This window comes from Grampus griseus (genome assembly GCF_964374135.1).
Source record: "Grampus griseus genome assembly, chromosome: 11".
NCBI lineage: Eukaryota > Metazoa > Chordata > Mammalia > Artiodactyla > Delphinidae > Grampus > Grampus griseus.
Window position 1 is genome coordinate 55,180,265 of NC_139005.1, and position 24,477 is coordinate 55,204,741.

Genomic DNA, 24,477 nt, shown 5'->3' on the forward strand with positions numbered 1-24,477 from the left:
TCAACACATACAAATAACATCAATCTTTAGTGACTGACTGGATAGATGGGATGGAGGAGGAGGAGGAGGTATCAAGGGTGACTCCCAGGTTTCTAGTTTGGTGCTATCAGTAACTGAGACAGAAGGCAGGAGGAAGAGCAGCTCTGGGGAGAGAAGTATGTTCAATTTTTCAACATGATGAGTTTGAGGTATCTATGGGTCACATCCAGGTAGATGTGTCCAGTGGGCAGTCAGACCTGAGTGTGAAGCTCAGGCATTTGGGGGTCATCAGCATAAGAGAAGACTGTGGCATCTGGTTGCAGAAAGGCAGGGACCCTTACCTTAATTGACCTATTATTTTGGGGCTCAGTAGACAAATTTGTCATCCCATCAGGCCCATATTTTCTTGGGCCACTGAGACGTGGTTGCCTGTTTTCTCTCATATTTCCTTAGAATGTTGGCAAAACTTAATATTCCCAGTCCTATCATCATTTTTCCCTGCACTGAGAATTATATATGGCACTATCTCTTCACATATAGTACACATGGCAAGGTCTTGTATATAGTAGGTGATCAATAAATGTTCATCTTCATTGCTTATATTCAAATGGCTCTCTGTATACAAAATTACCTCCTTTTTTTCTTGCAGGAACTTCTTTCATGCTTCTCAAGTTTAACTTCTTAAAAATTTCTAAGACTACTTCAAGATTAAGTGTAAGTGAGCAGTACTTGATGGGTAGGTGTCTTCCATCATTAAGACTAAATCATTCCTTTCATTACTTGTTGCAGGATTTGGAAACAAACATTTCTCTTCTTAGGGAAGGACCGTGGAGTTTATCCAGTCAAGGTCCCACAGAGGGAGTTAGAGTTGCAGTAACCTGGCGTGAGTAAGCCCTGATTCCAGGTGGTGATGGGGGTTGAGTTTCACATTCTGCTTTATTTGAACAATATGTGAAAAAGAGTCACTAAAAACAAGAACAGACTGGGCTTTGTTGCAGCTGAGTGGCCTTGCAAATCTCTGTAAAGAGGAATTATAGGACATAAAGGATCTGATTCTGGGATATGATCCAATTGCCCTGTGAATGGAAGTAAAATATCCTTTTTAAGAGCACTGAAGTTCTGGGATTTTGGGGGAATAGTCACTTCTGTGAGATGTGGATTGTGTCCAGGGACCGTAACCTGAGAGGAAACAAGAAAGTTATCTGAGTGATTTCAGATGTTTTGTGGTGCCAACAGTGAAAAACACTGATATCCACCACTAAAATGCAGCCTTTATGAAACACATGTAACAACCTGCCAGGTCTCCCCAGGGTAGAAACAGCTTCAGTCCTGCTCGGTGAATGAGTTACCAAGTGCCTACTGATATGGACCGCAGTTGTTAATGCTGTTGCTGAGAATTACAAAGTGAAATAAAGACAGTTCCTTTATCTGAAGATGTAAGTCAGAAGCAATAGACTGATTTCTGTCCCCATCGTTTTCATGGAGCGCAAAGGTAAAGAGCTGACTGTTTCTCTTTGTCTCAAGTCTGTACTTAATATCCTGATTCTGTGTCAAGATTATTTATAAGTGGAATTTTTTTCTCAATTTATTCCATTTTCCTTGCAGCTGATCTAAGTGTATATATAAGTTATTGCTTCTTTAAAAAGCTTTGATTTTACCTGGTTTTGTCCATGAGTCTGAATCTTCAGCTAGATTTATCTTTTTGGTGGAGGAAATGATCAGGAAAATAATGACAAATACTAAACTAACTATAGACTATTGCTACTGAGAAATGCTTTTATTATATATGGTAGAGAGGGAAAAGAATAACATTTACGTAACCACTAATTGGCATGTATCTTAGCCATTCATTTCAGCTTCCAGAGTCTTTCTTACCTTCTGTTTTTGTCCTAGAGCTAGTAACTAAAGCCAACTTGTGCATAACTTTATTCTATAAATATGTGGCTTATTTTTAAAATTTTTTATTGGAGTATAGTTAATTTACAAATTGTTAGTTTCAGGTGTATAGCAAAGTGAATCTGTTATACATATATCCAAGATGTGGCTTATTTATGGGATTGCATAAAAACAGTTTGTTGATAGATTCACTATAAGGAAAACCCTTTTTTTTCACAGAATGAAAATGTCACAGTAAATAACAGGAAAATAAAGGGTCTTTTTAGGCAAAGATTCATAGTGAGTTGAGGTCTTTCCAGCTCTATTCATGTCCTCGGTAGGAGGAAAGATACTCAAGAAAATCATGAGCCCCTCACTCAAAGTGCTGAGTACTTTGGTGATAACCTATGGAGCAGGGGTTTTTAATCCTAGAGTTTTATGAACTGAAAACCATGCCCTTTATTATGTCCTAAAGATGAAACAACTACAAAGCCAGTTTTTACTACAGAACAGATGACTACCTTCTCTCAGGAGTAGCTCTATACGGAATGACTAGTATGGCTGGCGTTAGACCCACTAAGCAAACTAGATGAATCTTGACATTCTTAAAGTCACATCAAAGAGGAAGAGTCATAATCTGGCCAAATAAATCAGATACTTATTCATTTAGTTCATTCACATAAACTCACTCAGCCTCAAACTAGTCCATGCGTCCTTAGAGGAAGAAAAGCCTTAGAAACATGCATCTAACTAAAATTAAAATCTGGAATTTTACTTGCATTGATTGGAAAACTCACCATCGTTTGCTTATGAGCGGGCTGCATCGCTTAATATAGTGGTAAACTTTGTGGATCAAATTTTATTTGTAGTGAATTCTAAGGAACTTGTGTCGCAATCAATTTTTAATAGTAGAAGTTATGGTTCACGGAACAGATGTTAAACTGGTATTCCATGAAGCTTGGAAGAACTGTGGCCACATTGTATTTTTGTTTGTGTTTTTAAATTTTTATTGGAATATAGTTGCTTTACAATGTTGTGTTAGTTTCTGCTGTACAGCAAAATGAATCAGCTCTATGTATGTATATATCCCCTCCTTTTTGGATTTCCTTCCCATTTAGGACAACACAGAGCATTAAGTAGAGTTCCCTGTGCTATACAGTAGGTTCTTATTAGTTATCTGTGTTATACATAGTAGTGTATATATGTTAATCCCAATCTCCCAGTTCATCCCACCACCCCACATTGTTTATTTATTCTTATTAATAAGGTTTGTTCCATTTTTTTATCATAAAAGGTACCACCCGAAATGGGATTTGGCTTCTATTTGAAAAATTGCCAGTTGGGGAAAAAACATGACTTTCTGAGTTTCTTCTATTATTGCCACCTCACCCACTCCCTGCTAAATGCAAGTTGGCCTTTTATTCTGTCCTGATATATCTACTTTTGGACTTTCCAGACTTATTTTAGTTCCTTTCTAGGTAAATAAGTATTGTGAGTTCTATAATATTTTAATAACAATAGTTATTAGCATTGTATACTTACCTCTATTACATAGACCCCAGGCAAGAGAAGGAGGTAATACTCTCCAAATTTATTGGTTCTATAGGGGCAGACATGTTTTCTGTCTTGGACTTCTACAGTTACATTGGGTAATGGAGTCCCATTCTGATCAAAAATTTGACCCTTTACACCTGCAAGACAAAAAGAATTAAATGTTAATACCACATTTTATGGCATATGAAAAAAAATTCTTGTAATTATTTAAGAAAAATATGCCCAATATTTATTAGCTGTTTTGAGTTAATTGAGTGTTTCAGAAGGGATGGTAAACTTTAAAAAAAATTGAGATATAATAAAAATATAACATATTAGTTTCAGGTGTACAACATAATGATTTAATATATGTATTGTGTAATAGTCACCACAATATGCCCAGTTAACATACACATTTTTTTTCTTGTGACTAAAACTTTTAAGATTTACTCTTAGCTAATTTCAAATATACAATACAGTATTTAACTATATTTACCATGCTGTACATTACATCCCCAGGACTTATTTATTTTATAACTGGAAGTTTGTACTTTTTGACTGCCTTCACCTATTTTTCCCCACCCCCTGCCTCTGGCAACTACCAATCTATTCTCTATATCATGAGTTGGTTTTTTTTTTAAAGATTCTGCATATAAGTAACATCATAAGCTATTTGTCTTTCTCTGATTTATTGATATTTCACTTAGTATAATGCCCTCAGTGTCTGTCCATATTGTCACAAATGGCAAGATTTCTTCTTATGGCAGAATAGTATTCCATTGTATAAATATACCACATTTTCTTTATTCATCCATCCAATTAAGTTGCTTCTGTGTTTCAGCTATTATAAATAATGCTGCAGTGAACATGGTGGGTGCAGATATCTTTTCAAGTTAGTTTTCTCATTTCTTTTGGATAAATACCCAGAAGTAGAATTACTGGATCATATGGTAGTTCTATTTTTGATTTTTCTTAGAATCTCTATACTGTTTTCCATAGTGCTGCACCAATTTACATTCCCATCAACAGTGCACAAGGGTTCCCTTTTCTCCACATCCTTGCCAACACTTGTTGCTTCTTGTCTTTTTTGACAATAGCCTTTCTAACAGGGGTAAGGTGATATCTCTACTTGTCTTTAACTCTTGATACTTTAATTACAGTGTGTCTTGATGTGGGTCTCTTTCGGTTCATCTTATTTGGAACTCTCCAGGCTTCCTGGATCTGGATGTCTGCTTCCTTCCCCAGGTCAGGGAACTTTTCAGCCATTTTTTCTTCAAATAAGTTTTATATCCCTTTTTCTCTCTCTCCTCCTTCTGGGACCCCTATAATGCAAATGTTTGTCTGTTTGATGTTGTCCCATAAGTTCTTTAAGCCATCTTCACACTTTTTCATTCTTTTTCTTTTTGCTGCTGATTGGATGAATTCCATTGTCCTGTCTTCAGGTTCACTTATCCTTTCTTCTGCCTCATCTAGTCTGCTGTTGAACTCCTCTACTGTATTTTTCAGCTCTATGACTTTTATTTGGTACTTCCTTATATTTTCTTTCTCTTTGTTGAAATTCTCATTTTGTTCATGCATAGTTCTACTGAGCTCAGTGAGTATCTTTATGACCATTATTTTGAACTCTTTATCAGGTAAATCACTTACCTCTATTTCATTAAGCTCTTTTCTGGGGTTTTATCTTGTTCTTTCATTTGGAACATATTCCTCTGTGTTGACTCTCTGTGTTGGTTTCTATGCATTATATAAAACAACCATCTCTTCCAGTCTTGAAGGAGTGGCTTTGTGTAAGAGGTGAACTTACTGTTCAACCCTGCCCCAGCTCTGGGTTTTCTCTCAAACTTTTATGATTATCCAAGCAGCTTACTTTAGTCTTAATGGCTCCAGTAGTTGAGGGTGTGCCAAGACCTGTCAGTATCCCAAAGGGGAGTATCTCAGTCAGCACAAAGGTTCAGGCAGATTGGGAGCCAAACCCACAGCTTCGAAAGTATACAAATATACCTCTTCTGGGGGAAGACTGGGAGATGGGTGTTTCCGTCTACTCCCTCTGCACTGAGCCCTGGCGTGACTGAAAGCCAGTTAAGAACCATTTCTTTGTTTGCTTTGTTCATCTCTTGCACTCATGAACACAAGCCATGTTGGCCAAGAGCCAGGCTATCAAGGGATGTGTTCTCTGGGCAGTAGCCAAAAAAGCCAAGGGGTACAGATAGGTACACAGGCTCCTTTCTTGGAGACACTGGTGATCTGGGGTACGGCATAGGTTGAGAGTGAAGATGGTGCCCAGTGGCCTCTGATGAATGATTGTAGTCAGCTGCTAGATGTGTATTTAATTAGAATCCTGCTCCTCAGGCCACAACTATGAAGATAAACTAATAGTCCTCTTTCACAGAAAGACTGGGTTTTCAGTCTGCTGCCTCTCCACTGTGCCCTGAGTGTAGCTGGTTAAGAACTCCTTCTCTGTTTGTTACAGTTCTGTGGGATTTATGAACACAAGACGTGCTGGCCAACAGACCCAGGAAATCAAGGGGTAGCCTCTGGGTGGCAACTGCAAAAAACAGTGCACCAGACAAGTGCACAAACTCTTTTCCAGGAGATTCCAGGATCCTGGAGGGAGGTGGAGGGACAGGGCAAAGATGGCAGCCACAAGCATCCATCTTTGGAGAGTATTTCAGTTGGCTCCTAGATGTATGTTAAATTAGATGACTGCCCCTCAGACTGAAACTTTCAGACAAGCAGATACGCCTCTTTCACAGAAAGACTGGGCACTTTTCAGTCAGCTGCCTTAGTGCTGGGTCCTGGGCGGTAGCCAGTTAAGTCTTTAAGAACTGTTTCTCAGTTTGCTATAGCCTTGTGGGTCTCATGGATGTGAGCCCCATCATTTTCAAAGCTAGATGTTTCGAGAGCCTCCAGAAGGAACCAGCCCTGCCAACACCTGGACTTTAGCCCAGTGAGACTGGTTTTGAACTTCCAACCTCCAGAACTGTACATTTAAATTCACTGTTACTTGAGAGGAGACAAGATGGCAGAGTAGAAGGTGAGCTCACCACTTATTATGGAAACACCAAAGTCACAACTAACTGCTGTGCAACCATTGACCAAAAAATGCTGAAACCTACCAAAAAAGATACCCTGCATCCAAAGACAAAGAAGAAGCCACAACAAGACAGTAGGAGGGGGTGCAATCTCAATAAAATAAAATCCCATACATGCCAGGTAGGTGACCCAAAAACTGGAAACAGAAGTTCTCCCACAGGAGTGAGAGTTTTGAGCCCTGTGTCAGGCTCCCCAGCCTGGGAGTCTGGTAATGGGAGGAGGAGCTCCCAGAGAATCTGGCTTTGAAGGCCAGTGGGTTTTGGTCACAGGGATTCCCCAGGACTGGGGAAAACAGAAACTCTATCTTGGAGGGTGCACACAGGGTCTTGTATGCACCAGGACCCACGGGGAAAAAGCGGTGACCTCATAATAGACTGGGCTAGACTTACCTGCTAGTATTGGAGGGTCTCCTGCAGAAGCAGGGGGTGGGGGCAGCTGTGGCTCACTGCAGGGACAAGGACACTGGTGGTGGTAGTGTGGTAGTTCTGGCCGGTACTCATTGGCATGAGCCCTCTTGGAGGCTGCCATTTTCTCACTGAGTCCTGGCCCCACCCAACAGCCTGTAGGCTCCAGTGCTGGGGACGCCTCAGGCCAGATAACCAACAGGGTAGGAACACAGCCCCACCCATCAGCAGACAGGCTGCTTAATGTCTTCCTGAGCACACAGCTGCCTGATAAACACACTCCCTGACATGGCCTTGCCCACCAGAGGGACAAGACTCAGCTCCACCCACCCATGGGCAGGAACCAGTCGCTCCCACCAGGAAGCCTACACAAGCCTCTTAAACAGTCTCATCCACCAGGGGGAGGTGACAGCAGAAGTAAGAAGAAATACAATCCTGCAGCCCACAGAATGGAAACTGCAATCACAGAAAGTTAGACAAATTGAGATGGCAGAGAAATATGTTCCAGATGAAGGAACAAGATAAAACCCCAGAACAACAACTAAGTGAAGGGGAGATAGATAGGCGATCTACCTGAAAAATAATTCAGAGTAATGATAGTAAAGATGATCTGAGATCTCAGAAAAAGAATGGAGGCACAGATCGAGAAGATACAAGAAATGTTTAACAAAGACCTAGAAGAACTAAAGAACAAACAAACAGATGAACAATACAATAACTGTAATGAAAAGTACACTAGAAGGAATCAATAGCAGAGTAACAGGTAGAAGAATGGATGAGTGACCTGGAAGAGAGAATGGTGGAATTCACTGCAGTGGGACAAAGAAAAACAAAAGAAAAGAAATGAGGCCAGACTAAGAGACCTCTGGGACAACATTAAATGCATGATCATTCTCATTATAGGGGTCCTAGAAGGAGAAGAGAGAGATAAAGGACCTGAGAAAATATCTGAAGAGATAACAGCTGAAAAATTCCTTAACATGGGAAAGGAAACAGTCACCCAAGTCCAGGAAGCACGGAGAGTCCCAGGCAGGATAAACCCAAGGAGGAACATACGAAGACACATAGTAATCAAATTGACAAAAAATTAAAGACAAAAAATGTTAAAAGCAACAAGGGAAAAGCAACAAGTAACATACAACGGAATTCCCATAAGGTTAGCAGCTGATTTCTCAGCAGAAACTCTGCAGGCCAGAAGGTAGTGGCACGATATATTTAATGTGATGAAAGGGAATAACCTACAACCAAGAATACCCAGCAAGGCTTTCATTCAGATTCAATGGAGAAATCAAAAGCTTTACAGACAAGCAAAAGCTAAAAGAATTCATCACCAACAGACCAGCTTTGCAACAAATACTAAAGGAACTTCTCTATGGGCAAAAGAAAAGGCCACAACTAGAAACAAGAAAATTACAAATGGAAAAACTCACTGGTAAAGGCAAACATACAGTAAAGGTAGGGAATCATAGGCACACAAATATGGTATCAAACCCAGCAACTGTGAGAAGAAGAGAGCAAAAATGCAGGATACAGGAAATGCATTTGAAATTAAAAGACTGGCAACTTAAAACAATCTTGTTTGGGCTTCCCTGGTGGCGCAGTGGTTGAGAGTCTGCCTGCTGATGCAGGGGACACAGGTTCATGCCCCGGTCTGGGAAGATCCCACATGCCACGGAGCGCCTGGGCCCGTAAGCCATGGCCGCTGAGCCTGCGCATCCGGAGCCTGTGCTCTGCAACGGGAGAGACCACAACAGTGAGAGGCCCGCGTACCGCAAACAAAACAATCTTGTTTATGTATAGACTGCTGTAGCAAAACCTCATGGTAACCACAAACTGAAAATGTACAACAGAGACACACACAAAAAAGGAAAAGGCATTTGATTCAAACACAACACTAAAGTTAGTCATCAAATCACAAGAGAACAAAAGAGGAAGGGAAGAAAAAAGACCTATAAATCCAGAACAATTAACAAAATGGCAATAAGAACATACATATCAATAATTACCTTAAACATAAACAGATTAAATGCTCCAACCAAAAGACATAGACTAGCTGAATGGATACAAAAACCTGTATATATGCTGTCTACAAGAGCACTTCAGATCTAGGGACACATTTAGACTGAAAGTGAGGGGATGTAAAAAGGCATTCCATGCAAATGGAAATCAAAAGAAAGCTGGAGTAGCAATACTCATAGCAGACAAAATAGACTTTAAAATAAAGACTATTACAAGAGACAAAGAAGGACACTACATAATGATCAAGGGAGCAGTCCAAGAAGAAGATATGACAATTGTAAATATATATGCACCCAACATAGGAGCACCTCAATATTTAAGGCAAATACTAAAAGCCACAGAAGGAGAAATTGACAGTAACACAGTAATAGTAGGGGACTTTAACACCCCACTTTCATCAATGGACAGATCATCCAGACAGAAAATCAATAAGGAAACACAGGCCTTAAATGACACATTAGACCAGATGGACTTAATTGATGTTTATAGAGCATTCCATCCAAAAGCAGCAAAATACACATTCCTCTCAAGTGCACAAGGAACATTCTCCAGGATTGATCACAGGCTGGGCCACAAAGCATAAATTGGTAAATTTGAGAAAACTGAAATCATATCAAGCATCTTTTCCAACCACAACATATGAGATTAGAAATCAACTACAAGAAAATAAAACTAAAAAACATGGGGGATATATAGCCTGAACCAAGATGGAGTAGAAGGACTTGCTCTCACTCTCTTGTGAGAACACCAGAATCGCAACTAGCTGCTGGACTATCATCGACAGGAAGACACTGGAACTCACCAAAAAAGATACCCCACATCCAAAGACAAAGGAGAAGCCACAATGAGATGGTATGAGGGGTGCAATCACAGTAAAATCAAATTCCATAACTGCTGGGTGGGTGACTCACAAATTGGAGAACACTTATACTATAGAAGTCCACCCACTGGAGTGAAGGTTCTGCACCCCACATCAGGCTTCCCAACCTGTGGGTCCGGCAACAGGAGGAGGAATTCCTAGAGAATCAGACTTTGAAGGCTAGCGGGATTTGATTGCAGGACTTCGACAGGACTGGGGAAAACAGAGACTCCACTCTTGGAGGGCACACACAAAGTAGTGTGCACATCAGGACCCAGGGGAAGGAGCAGTGACCCCAGGGGAGACTGAACCAGACCTACCTGCTACTGTTGGAGGGTCTCCTGCAGAGACGGGGGTGGCTGTGGCTCACCGTGGGGACAAGGACACTGGCAGCAGAAGTTCTGGGAAGTACTACTTGGCGTGAGCCCTCCCAGAGTCTTCCATTAGCCCCACCAAAGAGCGCAGGTAGTCTCCAGTGTTGGGTTGCCTCAGGCCAGACAACCAACAGGGAGGGAACCCAGCCCCACCCATCAGCAATCAAGAGGATTAAAGTTTTACTGAGCTCTGCCCAACAGAGCAACAGTCAGCTTTACCCACCACCAGACCCGCCCATCAGGAAACTTGCACAAGCCTCTTAGATAGCCTCATCCACCAGAAGGCAGACAGCAGAAGCAAGAAGAACTACAGTCCTGCAGCCTGTGGAACAAAAACCACATTCACAGAAAGACAAGATGAAAAGGCAAAGGGCTATGTACCACATAAAGGAAAAAGATAAAACCCCAGAAAAACAACTAAATAAAGTGGAGATAGGCAACCTTCCAGAAAAATAATTCAGAATAATGATAGTGAAGATGATCCAAGACCTCGGAAAAAGACTGGAGGCAAAGATCAAGAAGATGCAAGAAATGTTTAACAAAAACCTAGAAGAATTAAAGAACAGAGATGAACAATACAATAACTGAAATGAAAACTACACTAGAAGGAATCAATAGTAGAATAACTGAGGCAGAGAATGGATAAGTGACCTGGAAGACAGAATGGTGGAAGTCACTGCTGCAGAACAGAATAAAGAAAAAAGGATGAAAAGAAATGAAGACAGCCTAAGAGACGTCTGGGACAACATTAAACGCAACAACATTCACATTATAGGGGTCCCAGAAGGAGAAGAAAGAAAGGACCAGAGAAAATATTTCAAGAGATTATAGTCGAAAACTTCCCTAACATGGGAAAGGAAAAAGCCACCCAAGTCCAGGAAGTGCAGAGAGTCCCAAACAGGATAAACCCAAGGAGAAACACGCTGAGACACATAGTAATCAAATTGACAAAAATTAAAGACAAAAATTATTGAAAGCAGCAAGGGAAAAATGACAAATAACATAGAAGGGAACTCCCATAAGGTTAACAGCTGATTTCTCAGCAGAAACTCTACAAGTCAGAAGGGAGTGGCATGATAGACTTAAAGTGATGAAAGGGAAGAACCTACAATCAAGATTAATGCAAATGTTTGTCTGTTTGATGTTGTCCCATAAGTTCTTTAAGCCATCTTCACACTTTTTCATTCTTTTTCTTTTTGCTGCTGATTGGATGAATTCCATTGTCCTGTCTTCAGGTTCACTTATCCTTTCTTCTGCCTCATCTAGTCTGCTGTTGAACTCCTCTACTGTATTTTTCAGCTCTATGACTTTTATTTGGTACTTCCTTATATTTTCTTTCTCTTTGTTGAAATTCTCATTTTGTTCATGCATAGTTCTACTGAGCTCAGTGAGTATCTTTATGACCATTATTTTGAACTCTTTATCAGGTAAATCACTTACCTCTATTTCATTAAGCTCTTTTCTGGGGTTTTATCTTGTTCTTTCATTTGGAACATATTCCTCTGTGTTGACTCTCTGTGTTGGTTTCTATGCATTATATAAAACAACCATCTCTTCCAGTCTTGAAGGAGTGGCTTTGTGTAAGAGGTGAACTTACTGTTCAACCCTGCCCCAGCTCTGGGTTTTCTCTCAAACTTTTATGATTATCCAAGCAGCTTACTTTAGTCTTAATGGCTCCAGTAGTTGAGGGTGTGCCAAGACCTGTCAGTATCCCAAAGGGGAGTATCTCAGTCAGCACAAAGGTTCAGGCAGATTGGGAGCCAAACCCACAGCTTCGAAAGTATACAAATATACCTCTTCTGGGGGAAGACTGGGAGATGGGTGTTTCCGTCTACTCCCTCTGCACTGAGCCCTGGCGTGACTGAAAGCCAGTTAAGAACCATTTCTTTGTTTGCTTTGTTCATCTCTTGCACTCATGAACACAAGCCATGTTGGCCAAGAGCCAGGCTATCAAGGGATGTGTTCTCTGGGCAGTAGCCAAAAAAGCCAAGGGGTACAGATAGGTACACAGGCTCCTTTCTTGGAGACACTGGTGATCTGGGGTACGGCATAGGTTGAGAGTGAAGATGGTGCCCAGTGGCCTCTGATGAATGATTGTAGTCAGCCGCTAGATGTGTATTTAATTAGAATCCTGCTCCTCAGGCCACAACTATGAAGATAAACTAATAGTCCTCTTTCACAGAAAGACTGGGTTTTCAGTCTGCTGCCTCTCCACTGTGCCCTGAGTGTAGCTGGTTAAGAACTCCTTCTCTGTTTGTTACAGTTCTGTGGGATTTATGAACACAAGACGTGCTGGCCAACAGACCCAGGAAATCAAGGGGTAGCCTCTGGGTGGCAACTGCAAAAAACAGTGCACCAGACAAGTGCACAAACTCTTTTCCAGGAGATTCCAGGATCCTGGAGGGAGGTGGAGGGACAGGGCAAAGATGGCAGCCACAAGCATCCATCTTTGGAGAGTATTTCAGTTGGCTCCTAGATGTATGTTAAATTAGATGACTGCCCCTCAGACTGAAACTTTCAGACAAGCAGATACGCCTCTTTCACAGAAAGACTGGGCACTTTTCAGTCAGCTGCCTTAGTGCTGGGTCCTGGGCGGTAGCCAGTTAAGTCTTTAAGAACTGTTTCTCAGTTTGCTATAGCCTTGTGGGTCTCATGGATGTGAGCCCCATCATTTTCAAAGCTAGATGTTTCGAGAGCCTCCAGAAGGAACCAGCCCTGCCAACACCTGGACTTTAGCCCAGTGAGACTGGTTTTGAACTTCCAACCTCCAGAACTGTACATTTAAATTCACTGTTACTTGAGAGGAGACAAGATGGCAGAGTAGAAGGTGAGCTCACCACTTATTATGGAAACACCAAAGTCACAACTAACTGCTGTGCAACCATTGACCAAAAAATGCTGAAACCTACCAAAAAAGATACCCTGCATCCAAAGACAAAGAAGAAGCCACAACAAGACAGTAGGAGGGGGTGCAATCTCAATAAAATAAAATCCCATACATGCCAGGTAGGTGACCCAAAAACTGGAAACAGAAGTTCTCCCACAGGAGTGAGAGTTTTGAGCCCTGTGTCAGGCTCCCCAGCCTGGGAGTCTGGTAATGGGAGGAGGAGCTCCCAGAGAATCTGGCTTTGAAGGCCAGTGGGTTTTGGTCACAGGGATTCCCCAGGACTGGGGAAAACAGAAACTCTATCTTGGAGGGTGCACACAGGGTCTTGTATGCACCAGGACCCACGGGGAAAAAGCGGTGACCTCATAATAGACTGGGCTAGACTTACCTGCTAGTATTGGAGGGTCTCCTGCAGAAGCAGGGGGTGGGGGCAGCTGTGGCTCACTGCAGGGACAAGGACACTGGTGGTGGTAGTGTGGTAGTTCTGGTCGGTACTCATTGGCATGAGCCCTCTTGGAGGCTGCCATTTTCTCACTGAGTCCTGGCCCCACCCAACAGCCTGTAGGCTCCAGTGCTGGGGACGCCTCAGGCCAGATAACCAACAGGGTAGGAACACAGCCCCACCCATCAGCAGACAGGCTGCTTAATGTCTTCCTGAGCACACAGCTGCCTGATAAACACACTCCCTGACATGGCCTTGCCCACCAGAGGGACAAGACTCAGCTCCACCCACCCATGGGCAGGAACCAGTCGCTCCCACCAGGAAGCCTACACAAGCCTCTTAAACAGTCTCATCCACCAGGGGGAGGTGACAGCAGAAGTAAGAAGAAATACAATCCTGCAGCCCACAGAATGGAAACTGCAATCACAGAAAGTTAGACAAATTGAGATGGCAGAGAAATATGTTCCAGATGAAGGAACAAGATAAAACCCCAGAACAACAACTAAGTGAAGGGGAGATAGATAGGCGATCTACCTGAAAAATAATTCAGAGTAATGATAGTAAAGATGATCTGAGATCTCAGAAAAAGAATGGAGGCACAGATCGAGAAGATACAAGAAATGTTTAACAAAGACCTAGAAGAACTAAAGAACAAACAAACAGATGAACAATACAATAACTGTAATGAAAAGTACACTAGAAGGAATCAATAGCAGAGTAACAGGTAGAAGAATGGATGAGTGACCTGGAAGAGAGAATGGTGGAATTCACTGCAGTGGGACAAAGAAAAACAAAAGAAAAGAAATGAGGCCAGACTAAGAGACCTCTGGGACAACATTAAATGCATGATCATTCTCATTATAGGGGTCCTAGAAGGAGAAGAGAGAGATAAAGGACCTGAGAAAATATCTGAAGAGATAACAGCTGAAAAATTCCTTAACATGGGAAAGGAAACAGTCACCCAAGTCCAGGAAGCACGGAGAGTCCCAGGCAGGATAAACCCAAGGAGGAACATACGAAGACACATAGTAATCAAATTGACAAAAAATTAAAGACAAAAAATGTTAAAAGCAACAAGGGAAAAGCAACAAGTAACATACAATGGAATTCCCATAAGGTTAGCAGCTGATTTCTCAGCAGAAACTCTGCAGGCCAGAAGGTAGTGGCACGATATATTTAATGTGATGAAAGGGAATAACCTACAACCAAGAATACCCAGCAAGGCTTTCATTCAGATTCAATGGAGAAATCAAAAGCTTTACAGACAAGCAAAAGCTAAAAGAATTCAGCACCAACAGACCAGCTTTGCAACAAATACTAAAGGAACTTCTCTATGGGCAAAAGAAAAGGCCACAACTAGAAACAAGAAAATTACAAATGGAAAAACTCACTGGTAAAGGCAAACATACAGTAAAGGTAGGGAATCATAGGCACACAAATATGGTATCAAACCCAGCAACTGTGAGAAGAAGAGAGCAAAAATGCAGGATACAGGAAATGCATTTGAAATTAAAAGACTGGCAACTTAAAACAATCTTGTTTGGGCTTCCCTGGTGGCGCAGTGGTTGAGAGTCTGCCTGCTGATGCAGGGGACACAGGTTCATGCCCCGGTCCGGGAAGATCCCACATGCCACGGAGCGCCTGGGCCCGTAAGCCATGGCCGCTGAGCCTGCGCATCCGGAGCCTGTGCTCTGCAACGGGAGAGACCACAACAGTGAGAGGCCCGCGTACCGCAAACAAAACAATCTTGTTTATGTATAGACTGCTGTAGCAAAACCTCATGGTAACCACAAACTGAAAATGTACAACAGAGACACACACAAAAAAGGAAAAGGCATTTGATTCAAACACAACACTAAAGTTAGTCATCAAATCACAAGAGAACAAAAGAGGAAGGGAAGAAAAAAGACCTATAAATCCAGAACAATTAACAAAATGGCAATAAGAACATACATATCAATAATTACCTTAAACATAAACAGATTAAATGCTCCAACCAAAAGACATAGACTAGCTGAATGGATACAAAAACCTGTATATATGCTGTCTACAAGAGCACTTCAGATCTAGGGACACATTTAGACTGAAAGTGAGGGGATGTAAAAAGGCATTCCATGCAAATGGAAATCAAAAGAAAGCTGGAGTAGCAATACTCATAGCAGACAAAATAGACTTTAAAATAAAGACTATTACAAGAGACAAAGAAGGACACTACATAATGATCAAGGGAGCAGTCCAAGAAGAAGATATGACAATTGTAAATATATATGCACCCAACATAGGAGCACCTCAATATTTAAGGCAAATACTAAAAGCCACAGAAGGAGAAATTGACAGTAACACAGTAATAGTAGGGGACTTTAACACCCCACTTTCATCAATGGACAGATCATCCAGACAGAAAATCAATAAGGAAACACAGGCCTTAAATGACACATTAGACCAGATGGACTTAATTGATGTTTATAGAGCATTCCATCCAAAAGCAGCAAAATACACATTCCTCTCAAGTGCACAAGGAACATTCTCCAGGATTGATCACAGGCTGGGCCACAAAGCATAAATTGGTAAATTTGAGAAAACTGAAATCATATCAAGCATCTTTTCCAACCACAACATATGAGATTAGAAATCAACTACAAGAAAATAAAACTAAAAAACATGGGGGATATATAGCCTGAACCAAGATGGAGTAGAAGGACTTGCTCTCACTCTCTTGTGAGAACACCAGAATCGCAACTAGCTGCTGGACTATCATCGACAGGAAGACACTGGAACTCACCAAAAAAGATACCCCACATCCAAAGACAAAGGAGGAGCCACAATGAGATGGTATGAGGGGTGCAATCACAGTAAAATCAAATTCCATAACTGCTGGGTGGGTGACTCACAAACTGGAGAACACTTATACCATAGAAGTCCACCCACTGGAGTGAAGGTTCTGCACCCCACGTCAGGCTTCCCAACCTGTGGGTCCGGCAACAGGAGGAGGAATTCCTAGAGAATCAGACTTTGAAGGCTAGCGGGATTTGATTGCAGGACTTCGACAGGACTGGGGAAAACAGAGACTCCACTCTTGGAGGGCACACACAAAGTAGTGTGCACATCAGGACCCAGGGGAAGGAGCAGTGACCCCAGGGGAGACTGAACCAGACCTACCTGCTACTGTTGGAGGGTCTCCTGCAGAGACGGGGGTGGCTGTGGCTCACCGTGGGGACAAGGACACTGGCAGCAGAAGTTCTGGGAAGTACTACTTGGCGTGAGCCCTCCCAGAGTCTTCCATTAGCCCCACCAAAGAGCGCAGGTAGTCTCCAGTGTTGGGTTGCCTCAGGCCAGACAACCAACAGGGAGGGAACCCAGCCCCACCCATCAGCAATCAAGAGGATTAAAGTTTTACTGAGCTCTGCCCAACAGAGCAACAGTCAGCTTTACCCACCACCAGACCCGCCCATCAGGAAACTTGCACAAGCCTCTTAGATAGCCTCATCCACCAGAAGGCAGACAGCAGAAGCAAGAAGAACTACAGTCCTGCAGCCTGTGGAACAAAAACCACATTCACAGAAAGACAAGATGAAAAGGCAAAGGGCTATATACCACATAAAGGAAAAAGATAAAACCCCAGAAAAACAACTAAATAAAGTGGAGATAGGCAACCTTCCAGAAAAATAATTCAGAATAATGATAGTGAAGATGATCCAAGACCTCGGAAAAAGACTGGAGGCAAAGATCAAGAAGATGCAAGAAATGTTTAACAAAAACCTAGAAGAATTAAAGAACAGAGACGAACAATACAATAACTGAAATGAAAACTACACTAGAAGGAATCAATAGTAGAATAACTGAGGCAGAGAATGGATAAGTGACCTGGAAGACAGAATGGTGGAAGTCACTGCTGCAGAACAGAATAAAGAAAAAAGGATGAAAAGAAATGAAGACAGCCTAAGAGACGTCTGGGACAACATTAAACGCAACAACATTCACATTATAGGGGTCCCAGAAGGAGAAGAAAGAAAGGACCAGAGAAAATATTTCAAGAGATTATAGTCGAAAACTTCCCTAACATGGGAAAGGAAAAAGCCACCCAAGTCCAGGAAGTGCAGAGTCCCAAACAGGATAAACCCAAGGAGAAACACGCTGAGACACATAGTAATCAAATTGACAAAAATTAAAGACAAAAATTATTGAAAGCAGCAAGGGAAAAATGACAAATAACATAGAAGGGAACTCCCATAAGGTTAACAGCTGATTTCTCAGCAGAAACTCTACAAGTCAGAAGGGAGTGGCATGATAGACTTAAAGTGATGAAAGGGAAGAACCTACAATCAAGATTACTCTACCTGGCAAGGATCTCATTCAGATTCGATGGAGAAATAAAAAGCTTTAGAGACAAGCAAAAGCTAAGAGAATTCAACCCTACCAAACCAGCTCTAAAACAAATGCTAAAGGAACTTCTCTAAGTGGGAAACACAAGAGAAGAAAAGAATGTACAAAACAAACCCAAAACAATTAAGTAAATGGTCATAGGAACATATGTATCAATAATTACTTTAAACATAAATGGATTAGGTGCTCCAACCAAAAGACACAGGCTTACTGAACGGATACAAAAACAAGACCCATCTATATGCTGTCTACAAGAGACCCACTTCAGACCTAGGGACACATACAGACTGAAAGTGAGGGGATAGAAAAAGGCATTCCATGCAAATGGAAATCAAAAGAAAGCTGGAGTAGCAATACTCATATCAGATAAAATAGACTTTAAAACAAAGAATGTTACAAGAGACAAGGAAGGACACTACATAATGATCAAGGGATCAATCCAGGAAAAAAATATAACAATTATAAATATATATGCACCCAACATAGGAGCACCTCAATACATAAGGCAACTGCTAACAGCTATAAAAGAGGAAATCAACAGTAACACAGTAATAGTGAGGGACTTTAACACCTCACTTACACCAATGGACAGATCATCCAAAATGAAAATATATAAGGAAACACAAGGTTTAAATGACACAATAGACCATATAGATTTAATTGATATTTATAGGACATTCCATCCAAAACCAGATTTCACTTTCTTCTCAAGTGCGCATGGAACATTCTCCAGGATAGATCACATCTTGGGTCACAAATCAAGCTTCAGTAAATTTAAGAAAACTGAAATCATATCTAGCATCTTTTCTGACCACAACACTATGAGATTAGAAATGAATTACACGGAAGAAAACGTAAAAAACACCAACACATGGAGGCTAAACAATACGTTACTAAATAACCAAGAGATCACTGAAGAAATCAAAGAAGAAATCAAAAAATACCTAGAGACAAATGACAATGAAAACACGACAATCCAAAACCTATGGGATGCAGCAAAAGCAGTTTTAAGAGGGAAGTTTATAGCTATACAAGCCTACCTCAAGCTACAAGAAAAATCTCAAATAAACAATCCAACCTTACACCTAAAGGAAGTAGAGAAAGAAGAACAAACAAAACCCAAAGTTAGCAGAAGAAATCATAAAGATCAGAGCTGACATAGAAACAAAGAAAACAATAGCAAAGATCAATAAAACTAAAAGCTGGTTCTTTGAGAAGATAAACAAAATTGATAAACCATTATCCACACTCATCAAGAAAAAGAGGGAGAGGACTCAAATCAATAAAATTAGAAATGAAAAAGGAGAAGTTACAACAGACACTGCAGAAGTACAAAGCATCCTAAGAGTTTACTACAAGCAACTCTATGCCAATAAAATGGACAACCTGGAACAAATGGACAAATTTTTAGAAAGGTATAACCTTCTAAGACTGAACTGGGTAGAAACAGAAAATATGAACAGATCAATCTCAAGTAATGAAATTGAAACTGTGATTAAAAATCTTCCAAAAAACCAAAGTCCAGGACCAGATGGCTTCACAGGTGATTTCTATCCAATTAGACAAGGGCTAACACCAATCCTTCTCAAAGTCTTCCAAAAAACTGCAGAGGAAGGAACACTTCCCAACTCATTCTATGAGGCCACCATCACCCTGATACCAAAACCAGATAAAGATACCACAAAACAAGAAACTTACAAACCAATATGACTGATGAATATAGATGCAAAAATCCTCAACACATTACTAGCAAGCAGAATCAAATAGCACATTAAAAGGATCATACACCAAGATTAAGTGGGATTTATCTCAGGGATGCAAGGATTCTTCAGTATATGCAATTCAATCAATGACATATTAATGAATTGAATAATAAAAATCATATGATCATCTCGATAGATGCAGAAAAAGCTTTTGACAAAATTCAACACCCATTTATGATAAAAACTCTCCAGAAAGTGGGCATAGAGTGAACCTACCTCAACATAATAAAGGCCATATATGACAAACCTACAGCAAACATCCCTATCAATTGTGAAAAACTGAAAGCATTTCCTCTAAGATCAGGTACAAGACAAGGATGTCCGCTCTCGCCACTATTATTCAACATAGTTTTGGAATTCCTAGCCATGGCAATCAAGGAAGAAAAAGAAATAAAAGGAATCCAAATTGGAAAAGAAGAATTAAAACTGTCACTGTTTGCAGATGACGTGATTGTATATATAGAGAATCCTAAAGATGCCACCAGAAAACTACTAGAGCTAATCAATGAATTTGGTAAAGTTGCAGGATACAAAATTAATGCACAGAAATCTCTTGCATTCCTATACGCTAACAATGAAAGATCAGAAAGAGAAATTAAGGAAACAATCCCATTCACCATTGCAACAAAAAGAATAAAATACCTAGGAATAAAACTACCTAGGGAGACAAAAGACCTGTATGCAGAAAACTATAAGACAATGATGAAAGAAATTAAAGATGATACCAACAAATGGAGAGATATACCATGTTCTTGGATTGGAAGAATCAACATTGTGAAAACGACTATACTACCCAAAGCAATCTACAGATTTAATGTGATCCCTATCAAATTACCAATGGCATTTTTTACAGAACTAAAACAAAAAATCTTAAAATTTGTATGGAGACACAAAGGACCCCAAATAGCCAAAGCAGTCTTGACGGAAAAAAGCGAAGCTGGAGGAATCAGACTTCCTGAGTTCAGACTATACTACAAAGCTACAGTAATCAAGACAATATGGTACTGGCACATAAATAGAAACATAGATCAATGGAACAAGATAGAAAGCCCAGAGATAAAGCCACACACTTATGGTCAACTAATGTATGACAAAGGAGGCAAGGATATACAATGGAGAAAAGACAGTCACTTAAATAAGTGGTGCTGGGAAAACTGGACAGCTACATGTAAAAGAATGAAATTAGAACACTCTCTAACACCACACACAAAAATAAACTCAAAATGGATTAGAGACCTAAATGTAAGACCAGACACTATAAAACTCTTAGAGGAAAACAGAGGAAGAATACTCTTTGACATAAATCACAGCAAGATCTTTTTTGATCCATCTCTTAGAGTAATGGAAATAAAAACAAAAATAAACAAATAGGACCTAATGAAACATCAAAGCTTTTGCATAGCAAAGGAAACCAGAAACAAGACGAAAAAACAACCCTCAGAATGGGAGAAAATATTTGCAAATGAAGCAACTGACAAAGGATTAATCTCCAAAATTTACAAGCATCTCATGCAGCTCAATATTAAAAAAACAAACAACCCAATCCAAAAATGGGCAGAAGACCTAAATAGACATTTCTCCAAAGAAGACATACAGATGGCCAAAAAGCACATGAAAAGCTGCTCAACATCACTAATTATTAGAGAAATGCAAATCAAAACTACAATGAGGTATCACCTCACACCAGTTAGAATGGGCATCATCAGAAAACCTACAAACAACAAATGCTGGAGAGGGTGTGGAGGAAAGGGAACCCTCTTGCACTATTGGTGGGAATGTAAATTGATACAGCCACTATGGAGAACAGTATGGAAGTTCCTTAAAAAACTAAAAATAGAATTACCATATGATCCAGCAATTCCACTACTGGGCATATACCCAGAGAAAACCATAATTCAAAAAGACACATGCCCCCCAATGTCCACTGCAGCACTATTTACAATAGCCAGGTCATGGAAGCAACCTAAATGCCCATCGACAGATGAATGGATAAAGAAGATGTGGGGCTTCCCTGGTGGCGCAGTGGTTGAGAGTCCACCTGCCGATGCGGGGGACACAGGTTCGTGCCCCGGTCTGGGAAGATCCCACATGCTGCAGAGCGGCTGGGCCCGTGAGCCATGGCCACTGAGCCTGTGCGTCCGGAGCCTGTGCTCTGCAACGGAAGAGGCCACAATAGTGAGAGGCCCACGTACCGCAAAAAAAAAAAAAAAAAAAAAGAAGCTGTGGTACATATATATAGTGGAATATTACTCAGCCATAAAAATGAACAAAATTGGTCATTTGTTGAGATGTGGATGGATCTAGAGACTATCATACAGAGTGAAGTAAGCCAGAAAGAGAAAAACAAATATTGTATATTAACAGATATATGTGGAACCTAGAAAAATGGTACAGATGAACCAGTTTGCAGGGCAGAAATTGAGACAGAGATGTAGGGAAGAAACATATGGACACCAAGGGGGGTAAGAGGTGGGGTGGTGGTGGTGGTGGTGGTGTGATGAAATGGGCGATTGGGATTGACATGTATACACTGATGTGTATAAAATTGATGAATAGTAAGAAAAAAATGCAAAACGTATTTTTTTTTTACAATTTAAATAAAAACTCTGGTTTGTAAAGGAAGATTATACAGCTTTTGAGGACATGGGTTGGAATACTTTTTAAATGTAATTAATCTCAAATAAGCCAGGCAGAGAAAGACAAATACTGCATAGAATCACTTATACGTGAAATCTTTAAAAAAAAAAAAAAAAAAAAAAAAAAGCCAAAGGCTAGAAGCAAAGCAGAAAAGTGGTTGCCAGGGCGGGATGTGGGGGAAATAAAGAGAGGTTGGTCATAGGGTACAAAGTTTCAGTTATAAGATGAATAAGGTCTGAGGATCTAACGAAAAACATGGTGACTGTAGTGATAACAGTGTATTATATAATTGAAATTTGCTGAAAGAGTAGAACTTAAATGCTCTTACCTCCCCCCCAAAAGGATAAATACGTGAGGTGATGGATGTGTTAATTAATGAGATGGGTGGAATCCTTTCACAATGTACACATACATCACATCACCACAATGTACATTTTAAACGTCTTGTAATTTTATGTCAATTGTACCTCAATAAAGCTGAAATAATAGGTTTAAACATGTTTTATTCATATTGTTTATACTTTTGGATTTACTTAAATTACTTGAAGCTCTCAAATAGTCTAAGAGTTGGACCTGAAAGAACAGGTCTCCATCAGAGACCAGAAAAAATAGAACTCCTCTCAGCCATTTAGCATTTATCACCACCAGTACATATACAGTCTTTGGTTCATTTGTTGTCTAAAGCTATGTTGCCATGGAACTACTCCTGAGTATTTCTTTTGGCCTGTCAAACACATGCTATAGTTTCAGTGAAACCACGGATTCCTGCCCACATTCCCCCTCCATTTCCAAGGAACCAAGTAGTTATTTTGGTATGAAGGTCTAAAAATCGTGTATTATTGTAGTTAAGGGTGACAAATTCCAACAATAATAGAAAAGATTAAACAACCAGAGAGTTAAAGTGAATTCAAACAAAAATTTTTTGTCTGTTCTATTTGGAGTGGGTAAATTCAAAAACCACAGAACAGTTTTTGACATTATTATGACTGAAAGCTTGAATAGCTTTCCAGTTTTTTTACTTGTAGCTGGAATATGGTTAAGACAGAAACATACTTATTAAAATGACAGAGCAAATGGTATGGTTGTTTTAATATGTGGCTAGATAATCAAAATTATGAAAGTTCTATTTGGCATATATTCCAAATTTCTTTTAAAAATCAACATTCAAGAGAGCTTGGAGAAAATTCTCACCTATTGTTATAGAATGTGAGCTGCAGTACTCCTTCCTATGCTGTAAAGAAATTTAGAGCATATGAGATGGAAGAGACCATACCAGGAGCTAGTGTTCATTCTGTTAGTTGTTTTGAGGCTTTTAAATTAAATATTGAGTAGCTATAAAAGAAAGCTTATGAAGCTTACAGAGGATATAAAGAACATTACTGTTACCTCTGTTATTTCTTATGTGCCTCTCTCTGATCCTATTAACTTCTTTTCCCTTTGAGAGAGCACCATCCTGGATTTTGTAGTTTTATCATATGTGTTTAATCATTTTGCATGTTTTTAGACTTAATCCTATGGAATTTTATTACATCTTCTTTCATGGCTTCTTTTTTTCAATATTATATTCCAGTGATTCACCTGTGTTACTGCTTGTAGCTGTATTTCATTGATTTTCATTGCTGAATACATTCCATTATGTTAATATGCTATAATTTCTAGTATCTATTTTACTGTTGATAGGCATTTGGGTTGTTTCCATTATTTATTATTAGCGGTGCTGCTGTGAACACTTTCTGTTTGCTGCTCGTTTATAGAAATTTACTTCTGATTTGATTTGCTAACGTCTTAAGGAATGTTCACATCATGTATTTGACCTGTAATTTTCCTATTTTGCAATGACATGTTTAGATTTTGCTATCAAGGTTATTCTTGCTTCAGAAAAGGAGTTACAGAGTGTTCCTACCTCTTCTTTTCCCTTTTATGTAATCTGGAATAGTTTGTTTAAGACTGGAATTACTAGTGTATTTTTCCACTTGGTAGAGCCTGCCTGTAAGACCTTTTTTGAGGGAGGATTTTAAACTACTGACAGATTTTTAAATTGTTATAGGATTATTCAGTTTTTCTGTTTCTTAAGTCTGTTTTAGTAGGTTACAGTTTTCTAGTAATGTATCAATTTTGTTTATGATTTTAAAAAATTAGTGGCATAAAGTTATGTATAATATCCTCTTGTTTTTAAAGAATATACTCACAGTGCCCCCGTTATTCTCTGTAGCATCTGTACTTGTTCCT

At 40.1% G+C, this 24,477-nt stretch overlaps 1 protein-coding gene across 1 annotated transcript in view; it reads right to left on the reverse strand.

The window, feature by feature from the left end:
- Positions 1 to 269: 269 nt before the first annotated feature.
- Positions 270 to 24,477, reverse strand: part of CPM (carboxypeptidase M) — a gene marked incomplete at its 5' end in the record, with an annotated part of 92,852 nt that continues 68,644 nt past the window's right edge. The window contains 2 exons of the mRNA XM_082666363.1: positions 270 to 1,158; positions 3,397 to 3,545. Coding sequence (XP_082522489.1) covers positions 916 to 1,158; positions 3,397 to 3,545 — 392 coding nt within the window. The 3' untranslated portion in view covers positions 270 to 915. The remainder of the gene's footprint in view (positions 1,159 to 3,396; positions 3,546 to 24,477) is intronic.